At 40.1% G+C, this 11,278-nt stretch overlaps 1 protein-coding gene across 2 annotated transcripts in view; it reads right to left on the reverse strand.

The window, feature by feature from the left end:
• Positions 1-2,337: 2,337 nt before the first annotated feature.
• Positions 2,338-11,278, reverse strand: part of entpd1 (ectonucleoside triphosphate diphosphohydrolase 1) — a 16,629-nt gene continuing 7,688 nt past the window's right edge. The window contains exons 1-10 of one of the 2 annotated variants that reach the window (XM_008314114.3): positions 10,212-11,124; positions 9,124-9,251; positions 8,445-8,562; positions 7,512-7,662; positions 7,135-7,294; positions 6,842-7,045; positions 6,442-6,699; positions 6,184-6,297; positions 5,936-6,073; positions 2,338-4,111 (exon numbers count right to left, since the gene is read on the reverse strand). In XM_008314114.3, the coding sequence (XP_008312336.3) occupies positions 3,905-4,111; positions 5,936-6,073; positions 6,184-6,297; positions 6,442-6,699; positions 6,842-7,045; positions 7,135-7,294; positions 7,512-7,662; positions 8,445-8,562; positions 9,124-9,251; positions 10,212-10,491 (1,758 nt within the window). In that variant the 5' untranslated portion in view covers positions 10,492-11,124 and the 3' untranslated portion in view covers positions 2,338-3,904. Of the gene's footprint in view, positions 4,112-5,935; positions 6,074-6,183; positions 6,298-6,441; positions 6,700-6,841; positions 7,046-7,134; positions 7,295-7,511; positions 7,663-8,444; positions 8,563-9,123; positions 9,252-10,211; positions 11,125-11,278 lie in introns of those variants that run through there. The other variant, XM_008314113.3, reaches the window with a different exon arrangement.

The raw sequence follows: 11,278 nt of genomic DNA on the forward strand, positions 1-11,278 counted from the left end.
CGTGTCTGTACTGAATTTGTCCAGTTGGTGTCACTCCTTTGTCAATACCTGTGAAAGGCGTTAAATCCATTTCTTTTCACACCTTTAATGGTAACGTTCAATCGGCTCCTCACTGAAGGACCACTGCGCTCGGTTGGTACATCTTTGGCCAAGATCTAAAACCAAGACGCACATTTAAAAGAAAGGGACAAAAGCTTTTTTTTAAAAACTATAACTACTAGTATAACCCTTGAGTTTGACAATGCACACCCTAAAAGCCAATGACAAACTCAACTTCATATTCTTCATTATTGGCTCAATATCTGGAAATGAATACACAAAATGGTCCACCAATTTTCTTTTATTGGAAGGTTTCAAATACAACTCAAGTTACACAATGATTGCACCACAGTACAACTAAGCTAAAAAATATACTAAGTACAAATTAACTAACTAAAAAAATGTTAATGACAATAGCACAGTAATCAAGTTACACAATGATTAAACTATATAACCAAGTTAAAAAATAAGCTAAAGAAATATACTATAAGTACTAAATATAACTATATATACTAAATATAACTATTAAAATATACTATAAGTACAAAAAAGAAACTAAAACCATACTAAGTCAATAAAATCTGTTATTGACAATAGCAATCATGTTACACAGTCCTTACAATTCAGTAAAACACAAGTCCAGCAAACAAGTGATCTGACAATAAATGGAAGAAGCTGGAATAACAATCAATGTTGGTCTCACTTACCTCTTTCCATCACGATGGAAAGCCACAGTTGATGGAGCCAAACTCCTCCTCGTACGCAGTGTGGAAGAACCTGCAGATTAGAACAACACGTCACTGTGCCACATGTTAACACAAACAAACAGGTTTTCCTAAAAAGCAGCTACAGAGTAGTCACTTCAACAGCACTGCCAACAACTACATGTTTACACATCACTATGACTGCTCACTATCAACAGTAATACAAAGTTGTGGCTTCTTCAGTGCTAATGCAAACACCACAATGGAATAAGGGACATCTGTACATTTTCTTCATCTGTTTCTTTTGTTCAGATGAAGACAACAGTCACTGGATGCTTTATTCAAACACACAATAATACTCTGGATACACCACTTCAACTCACCTGGCCTCAAACTTGCCATTTGCACACTATGCACAGTGGTGATCATCAACTGGCAGTTTTAATTTATTAGTATGTTAGTTCTGATCATCCCAACTAATCAATCCATATCTCAAACCTAATTCTCTACCCCAACTCTTATCCCATCAACTCTATCCCTGTCCTGAACCCTTCACACAGGGATGAGAACTGTACCTCACTGTCCATGAGCACTGGCTTTATTCCCAAAAAGGTCTCATGGCCATTCCTGGGACAATCTCTGCTTCTGGTTGTGAAGGCCTGGATGAGGTGCAGATGCCACCGCTCTATGTGGACAGAAAAAGGTAAAAACAAGACGTATTTTAGTCTTCAGCAGATACAGTATTTGCTGTGTTTAACCCCGTTTTCTGTCCCATACACACTAGGGTACTAAATGTGTTTTTAACAAACGAGAGCAACATTTCCTGTTTAATTTAAATGTTGTCTTGCTACGCATGCGCAAACTATTGAGAGGAAGACGTACATTTAAAGGTCCCGTAGTGTAGATTGTCGTTAATGCGGAAAGAAACAAAATAGATAATTGAACGACATTACCACAAAAAAAAGCAACAATGCTGTGATATCAGTACAGTGAACTCAGAAGAAACGATATTTAACCCGAACAAAAAGCAGACTTTACAACTGAATAAACGAAAGTACGTACATTAACAAAGTTTAATTCTTACCATTCCTTTTTTTAAACAGTTGCCTTTTCTGTACGAGCCATCCGCTGTGCATCCGGAGGGTCCACAGAGATGAAAACGCTGGACCGCAGCACCAAACACACGGTAGCAGGTTAATTTGCAGCCAAAAAAAGTTTATCGAGAACAAAACTAACGCTCTAGTGTCCATAAAATGTCTGAACACCACATAAAACTGCTCCATTATGTAGTTTAAACGTTAAAAGGTTGTTTCTGTCAAGTTATCGTTCCCCTCGTGACATTCACGCATACACCACGACGACCAAATGTTTGTTTGAAAAACGTGAGCGCACATTTCCGGTATAATTTAAAAGCTCATGCTAAGCATGCGCAAACCAGGGAGAGGAAATGACGTAATGTAATTATTAATGTGAACGAATTTGTAGATCTGTGTGTACAAATAAATTAAAATAAAAACAGAAATAAAGAACATATGAGAAGTTTATTAATAACATTTTAGATCTTCAATCAAACTTGCATGTTGATAAAATAAATAATCAGAAACATTTGTATTTTTTTATTATATTCTTTCCATTTACTAGTCAAGACTGGGTTCTTCTTTTCTGCATCCCAGTCATTTTTGTTTCAGTGTGTCGATACAAAGTTGCGCGCTGTGACGTCACATCCGTCAGAGTTTATAGTCAGTAAACAATCCTAACAGAGGGGGCACAACAGCCAATCTACATGAATTCTAAATATATGCCAATAGTTGTCATTTACTCATATGTAGACATATATATTCTAATTATATTTATATCTGTTTATTTAACATAGATGCCCTCTCACTAAAATATGCAACTGCCCCAGGGTACACCATCTGACCAAATACTAGTTTTCTGAAGAAAACTCATATATGTCATGAAAGGTCAATGTTGGAAAACACAAGAACTAAACATGGCCCAATGCCTGGATTTGAACACACACCTCAGGGCTTATTGCCTGCATCACTGTCACATAATTGATGGAATGTATGTTTGTCTTGCTAGCTAGAAGACATATGTGTTTTAGATGTGTTTTAAGTACAAATTAACAAAAATGTCAAAATATATTGCCATGAAAGGTTAATGTTGTAAAGCATAAGAATTAAACAACACAGTCCAAGCCCTACCTCAGCATTTTTTAAGATGCCTGAGAAGAGAATGCTTTCTGCCAACATCAACAGGCATGTGCGTAAAAGCAGGAACTACCCACAGATAATCGAATCAGGTTTTTTTCTTTCTTGTTCTTCCCAGCTGCTCCATTCCCTGCTGATAAAAATGTTATCTACTGCACAGAGGAAGGGCTGGACCCCCAAACAGAGGGAAACCTCACAGCTTTCCACTTCCTTCCAGTTACACAGAGCTCTGCACTCATTTCAACCCAGCAGAGGATTTCACACTCCCTTTGAGCATAGTTTGAGCTGTAGTAGCATTTGCATAAAAACATTCCCTTTTTAGAAGCTGCAGAGCTGGGAGATAGAGACACCTAGTGGACATTACAGAGAAGACTTCATGATAAACAGTACACATCCGTAAACCTACCACCAGAGGGCAGCGCCTTCCTGTTATACAGATATAATATGACCGATTTAATGGAAGAGAAAAACAACTGAACAAAGAAGTTTTATGTATGTCCACATGATGAAGCTGATCATCCATAAAAATGTACATAAATGTGGGGTTTTATTTATACAGTGTAATATTCACATAATATTTGGAGACAGACTGTACATGCAGACCAACGCAGAAGCACACATTCAAACATGCATTCACAGTTACGAACATTCCAAAAAAAAAAACCACTCAGTCATTCAAAAATATTAAAAAAATGTGTCCTTCAATGATGGAATCTGTACTCCCCCCCCCAATAGAAACCATTTGTCCTTCTATAATGTCCTTGAGTCAAAATAAGTTGCAGGACTTGAACTGTGCAGCAGATTTCGACCTTTGTTCTTCCAGATACAAATCCTGGTGCAAGTTTATTCACAAATTGGTAAAATAGTAACAGACACCACTCTCTCACCACATCAACTTCATTACCATCACTGCTACGTACAGTATGCAGGCCATGATTGGCTGTGTGTTTATACGATCTGCGGCTGCTTGGAACACCGCGGCCAAAGAGGACGTAGGCTGAAGATGAAGAGGACGAAGAGCACCAATGCTATGACAGTAACTATGGAGACGTAGCCAGCGTGGGGCAGAGGAGGGGTGTCTGGAGCTTCAGCTGGGATCAGGTTGGTCAGGGTTAACATGTAGCCCAGAGTCCAACCTGTGTCACTGCCCTTAATCTAGAAGCAGCAGAAAATAAATGGTGATAAAAAGTCACAAAACAACAACCTGCAGTACAACTTCTGGACAGAAAAATGAAAAAGAAAAAGTTTAAAATATGGCTATAGTCTTGCAGGTTTTTTTGGTGATATTTTGGCATTTTCAGATCTGATGGTTTTTGTAGGTTTTAGCACAACTTATTAGTAGTGGTAGCAGCACCAGTGGTAGATGCAGTTGTTGCATTAAGGATTGCAAGTGAAATATAAGAAGTAGAAACTCTACTAGTAGTTGTAAAAGCTGAAGTGTGTAGTCTTTGTTGAAGTAACAGCAGTAATTTCCACATCAAAGTGGAAGTAATGGAGACTGCAGCTTGAAGTAGCTCTTCCTGTTCCTGTTCAGACCTGTACAACATATAATTGCTTTCAGATAATTTAAAAATATTCTGTTACATTATTTAATTTGTCAGTTGTGTAAAACCTGGGTGAACCAGTATGGTGGTCTGTATACAGTAGATCTGCTGATGCCAATGATAAAGGGATAATTCTAGGATAAACTTTAAAATATACTGTACCCACAACAGGTACCTGCCACTCCAACACCATTCAAGCATTTCAAAACATAGTCTAAGTAGTGGCCTTAACAGGATTAACATTTATAGAACAGCGGACCGCTGACAAGGCTTTAACCCGAAAAATTGGCATTGACAGAAGGAACTTTTACCTCAGTAAAATAAAATGACCCACGTGTTTCCTATGGGATTAATTGCAAAGTGAATTATGGGATTTTGTTCATGGTAAATCTATGCTTCATTAAAATTGGAATTATTTTGCATGTTATACACACATGGGATTTGATCTCTGCGAATAAACCATTCAGTAAAAAAAGGATAGACTCTATGCTGTAGACCAGTGATCATCAACTGGCAGCCTGCGGGCCAATTCAGGCCCGCCAAACTGTACAATCCGGCCCGCAACTGGATTTCAATTTGATTTTCATTTTCTTGTATTTGACTGTCGGGCCACCAAGATGTCTGAAAAATTCTGGCCCTCCGACCAATGTGAATGGTGACTAGATTGTTAGTTGGTGAGTGGACAGGATTTGGCCCACAGGTCTTGGGTTTGACAAGTGTTCTGTATGAAGGTTTCATTCAAAGTGACTTTAAATTGTTTTTTAATCAACCCTACCCTTTACCGTTAATAATTAGACTTTTTGAAGCATGATTTTTTTCCATCACTGTGCAGTGTTTTAATGGCACCAAACCTGGTAAATACAACTGGAGTGAACGCCATGCACACCATAATACTTAGAAATTTGAATTTCTTTTTTTTCTGTCTCACTCTCTGGATCACTCTTTTCCAGAAAACCACAAATTCACCTCCGTATGGGTTTGTATTTGAGAGACATATGTGAAGATAGAGCTTGGCGTTCTAATTTTGATGACCCAAACCAAATGCTTGTGGCTTGACAAAAATGTCAAAGTGCATTTTTGCATTGTTAGCTTCTTCGTTTGCTGTTAGCCACAAGGGTTTCTTTGTGTGGGCTGATCGTTTCAAACAAGAGGTGGCCTTTTATGTCCATCAAGTGAAACTGCTGCATGCATCGATTTTTCAAGACCTTGTATGCGCTTATGTGTTTCCCACACAGTAATGTTTAAACAAAGGACAGAGAATTTTTTATGTTTTAATCATATACCAAATGTACTAGGTCTTGATTTGGAAAGACAGACATGGTAACCAACACACTACACAAACACTACCCTACACAGGAAGTTAAAAGTCAGCAGGATGTGACCTGAATCGTCACACCTGAATGAAATGAGCTTGGGCTCAAGGCGAACTACTGACCTTCTTGATAAATTCTATGGTGGAATAGGTCTCTGAGGTGAAGTTGTATCCTTCGGTAAGTAGGGTGATGATATACGTGCCAGAAAAACAGTATTCAGCCAAGTACTTCAACTTTATGTCTGGATGCTTGTTCTTTAGCTGGACAAGCATGAGAAAAAAAACAGCAAAACAAAACAAAATAAAACAGTGGAATCATCAGTTTTCAGCACAGGCAGTCTGAAGGGCATGAAAGCAGAATATTTCCCAACCTCACGCCAGGGTGTAGCACAGTGGCGTGCTAGCTTTTCCTTGACAGATTCCAGAGGGATGGATGTGTCTGTCAAGTTGAGGAAATTCATCACAAAGTAGTAAGCAGAGAAACCCTGCAATGAGAGAGAGGGCAGTATACATATACAGTATTCACATATATGAAATTATAGTTTTATATATATACAGTATATATATATATATGCATATATGTGCATGTTCATGTAAACAGTATGCACACTAACCCTTAATCTCCTTACCCCATATTTCCCCTGCACTGTTGGCTGGAAGACCCCATTGAAGGAGCACTGGCTGTATTCACAGCGTGAGAAGTTGAAGATTTTTTTGACCACTTCTTGGCATTGTTGAAAGTTTCCTATGCCTGTGTGGGTAAAATTGGAAGGAGCTTGTTGGGGTTTCCTGTCTGACACACAGGGGCTGTCATAGAGATCCGAGTATTTCTTTGTCTCATTGTAGCCAGGATGGAAACAGGGGTCAGCTATAGTCCCTAGGCCCGTCTGGGAGAGAGAGAGAGAATGACATAATAGATAAAATTATACAAGACAGTGAATTTCCGTACTGGTTTATATTTATTATTTTTGTGAATGTGTATTTTAATGACATCTGTATTAACAAGGATAAAAATGGAATAAAAGTTACTCGAGTCTGGTGGGCCAGTGTCAGTCGCAGCGCTTGGTCTTTCCCATAGCAGAGGAAGCTGTGGGTGTAGAGTTGGTAGTCATTGCCATAGAGTCGGAATTCCTTGGAATTGGAAAGAGACTCTGAGCCATCAAAATGATCGGATACAAAGGTGATTTGAGTAGAGGCCCCTCCAAGGTCAAGAGCGCCTTTTGTTTGCAAGCCCTGCATCAGAACATTAAGTTGGTGCACGACAGAAGCCAAAAACTTTGGAGTGCGCCATGATACATCCTGATTGGTATTTGAACCCAAACCTGTTTGAGGCGGTCGTCTAAGTAATTGACTGTGACCCAGCCAAAAGCTCCCTCTTCCTGGCCACTGAGGAGCCTCGCACCCCGAAAGGTGAAGGGAAACTTTTGCAAAGCGTCCGCCACGGCTAGAAAGACCTTATTTGACGCAGATTTGTTCTCCAAACTGCACGGACACACAGCACAACTTCCTGAAACTGAAACACTGTAATACATCTAAATCAATGCAGTCACACATAAATAATAAATAGCCTGTGAGCGCTCTTATCACACGCTGTATAATATATCTGACAGTAAGGCATGCTCCGTTCTGACAGTAAATTTACAATAGGGAGTAAAATGACAATTAATCACAGAACATCACATTTGGATGTGAGTCATACTCGAGCAATCTCATTCCTGCAGTAGCCCCCAGATAAAGTGAGGTCTCGCTGTGGTGACTCGCAGGAACATGTCTTTGGGCCTCCCGCATGCACTCCTTCAGAGACTCTCCTGCCATTGACGGGTTGGAGGCGTAGCTAGAAATACCTGGACCTGGCAAAAAAAAAAAAAAAAATTCAGGTCAAAGTGTCACCATTAAGTGACCAGTAGGGCAATCTGCAAATTTACGTCCTAAATAAATACTCAGCATGTTTACATCATGTTTTCTTGCGTAAGCAGAATTAACAACAGCTTTGTGGCTAACTGTTTTAGTCAGTCTGTGGTGTACATCCTTGCTGCCATGGTTACATGAGAGGCTTCCACCTAACACAGACAGATGTGGAAAGGATGTCGGCACAAACATTTTTGAACTCAGACACCAGGAAAGATACTGCGTCTGTCAGAACTAGAATTAGCATTCATTCAGCTACTTTGTATGACAACTTTAAGTTTCATTGTTATTTTTATTTTTACTTACTATATGTTACTCCCATATTGTATATAAGTGTAAGTGTTCCAAATGTATTCAAAGAAAACTGAATTGTTGAGAGAGTAGTTTCACTGAATTCTGCAGCACTTTATTTGAATCCAAATGTGTATCTTAGATTAATTTTTATAATAATTAATGAATATAAGGTGTTCCTTTGGTGATTTAATTTGGTTTTCAGTCATATCTGTGAAGCCCACGCTGCTTTACTTTGTATTGTTAATATAAACTAATTTCACATTTATTATTTACTATTCTAATTCTAATTTATGCTACACAAATACAACTGACTTGACGTCAGGTTTTTTAACAGCTAACAGAACAGTTTGAGAAACATAAAATATATGTATATTCTTATATATATTTATACACACATTTGTCTGTGTGGCCTGTGTGCATCGTACAGTACCTTTGACTTTGCATGAATGCATCTGTTCCACTCTGCCTGTGTCGTTGTCCTTCTCCGCCGGCCACTGATAGATGTACAGAGCTGTGTGTGAGGAACCAGCATCCAACACAATCCCATACTGGAGAGGAGAAGAGCCAGAAGTCACGTCTGAGAGACATTAACTGTGGATTTCTGACAGGACTTTTATATGTGAGGAGGACCTGTCCGGAGGGACAGTGTTCCTTGGCTAACAGGTCTGTCCTCCAGACAAAAGCAGATGATCTGACCAAATGACCTACTTCCACAATCTTTCTCCCAGGTTGTCCTTGACCGACCTCACTCTGGCTTGCGCGTCTCTCAGAAAATTTAACTAGTTCTTTTTTACATTCTTGTGCAGGACTGATCTTATTGGACAGAGTAGATCCAGACGTGATGGAATGGAATTTTCAACATACCTTTTTTTTATCTCTTTAAAGATGTTTTTACCTTTGCCAGCCTTATTCTACATGTGTCCTTGAATTTATTATTACACTGTGCATTAAAACAAGCTTTGATATCTGAAGCGAACCTGCAGCTAATAAAAAAAAAAAGATTTATTCCGCAGCCAGCAATCTTATACAGGACTCCCCCGTGTGACCATATATGGACTCATGGACTCAGCTCCAGGCTGCAAGCACTGAGTATTTCCCTCACTATTTACCTTGTACTTTTGGGAGAGGGGCTTGTTCTGCAAAACTGCCACCGTCACCAAGGCAACAATCGCTATGACGCCAATCACAGTGATGATGATGGTCACAGGCCTGTGCCAGGGGTTCTTCTCTTTCATGTCTGAGAGCGTGGGCGGAAAGAAAGGCAGACAGGAAGTAGAGGAGAGAGGGTGACCGGTGGGGTGGAACCGTGAAGATGGGGACACATCGAGACAGAGAGAGAAAAGTCTGTTAGCCAAGTCTTGGATCCAGATGTGTGTGATGTCACAGCATGTGTTTGTATCCAGTACAGTGTTTTAGAGTATTATTCTGTAACCAAGGACTACAGATGAGTTTTCAGATACTTGAAAAATGTAAATTGATTCCAAGAATTGTTTCAGTTGCCGCTCGTCTTGGTGTCCAGCAACACATACAAAAACACACACACACTAGCTGAATAAATAAAGATTTCCTTTTTTATAATATGATTAAAAACAAACAAACAATGGGCTTTGATTCTTTGGAAAATAATGAGCGATTGCACTAAAGGACTAATGAGTCTGTCGACAGACGGCCATGGACCATTTAAATGTGCTGTCGCGGGGGAGTGTCGTCTGTGCACCGGTCCTCTCTAAACTGTCGTTGGGTTTCAACTGTTTACAAATGAAACATGATCGTCAGACAAAACACACTCCATGAAAGAGGGCTTCCATGTTGACTCTTTGGAACAAGAAATAAAGGTGCAGCACGCCATCGGACAATGTCATGGAAAAATCAAATCAAATGAAAACAACAGCAGCCTCAATTGAGACATGAACACACACGCAGCTGCATTCCCACCCCCCCCCCCCATAAACACACACACACACACACACAGCTTGATTATTACCAAGGTAGGTAAACTGAAAGACAACCTGTGGCCACACATGGCAGTCAGTCCACACACACACTGTAGATTCTAAGGTGCCAGTTAAAAACAGCACGCTTCTTTGATTTTCTTGTAATCCAAAACCTGACCTTCTGTTGTTACTGCACAGCCGAAGAACAGAACCAACCTGAAACTGAACACAGCGCTGAAGTGAGAATAAAAGAGAGCTCTTACCTCTGTTGTCTACTTCAATGAACTTATCACTGACAGGCCAGGGAGGGGGAGAGAGAGATAAAGAGATGTGGAAGGGAGAGGGAAATCGGGGGAACAGGAAGAGAGCAGAATGGACAGATGGGAGACAGTGGAGTGATAAGAGGAGGGAAAGTTGTTGTTTCTCCTGTCGGAGCATTAGAAAAGAACAGCATGAAGGGGGCTCTGAAGCGCCAAGTTTGGCATTTCCTCCCCAGGCTGGGGGAGCAGAAGTGGTCACTATGGAGATGCAGCTAAAGTGCATTCATGTGTGTGTGCGCGTGCAGGCTGGTGCGCATGTGAATTTTTTGAAATGTGACTCGCTTTTGCTGTCTGGACTAATGAGAGTCATTTGCTTGAGCACTGCTCTCTCTCTCTCTCACTTGCTCTCTCTGTGTGTTCCAGTGCAGCAGGGAGGGGAAGTGGGGACTCCCTTGTTGAGCGAGTTTTCAGTACTGGCAGGCTGTGATGTCATCCGTGTGACGGATTGGGATCCCCTGTTCCTTGCTCCCTTCTTTTTTCCCTCTCTCTCTTTCCAACTTGTGTATGTATGAGGCGTTGTTGGAGAGCTGCTGTTGGAGCCGTGTAGACCCAAAAACATGACCAGCCTGCAAATGATCTTTTCACACATCCATCTATCCTTATGTTTCTTTCTTGCCAAATTTGTAAATGTGCAAAAATGCACCAGTGGAAGTCTGCATCAAACTACAGCTCATACCTTGTAATTAGCATGTAATGCTTGTGTTTTAAGAGAGCCCAACAGTTTCATGCAGTGACATTAGTAAGTCATTACAAGTCATTAGTAACTCTGAGACCAGGGCACGAATTTCCAAGTAAGAGACATGAGCCAAGGTTCACAGCTAGGTTTTTTCTGAAACCAGATAGGATCATTGTGCTCCATTACTGCGAGTATTTTTGTATGTACTACAATAAGAGTATTTCTTATTCTTGGCTGGTTTGAACATGAATGTTGTCAGATTTCACCATTAAAATCAAACAGAACACAATAGGTTTTGTTTTGGTATTTTAACAGGAGGACTTCATGCTGCTAC

The sequence above is a fragment of the Cynoglossus semilaevis genome, chromosome 8, assembly GCF_000523025.1.
Source record: "Cynoglossus semilaevis isolate Cse_v1.0 chromosome 8, Cse_v1.0, whole genome shotgun sequence".
Lineage (NCBI taxonomy): Eukaryota > Metazoa > Chordata > Actinopteri > Pleuronectiformes > Cynoglossidae > Cynoglossus > Cynoglossus semilaevis.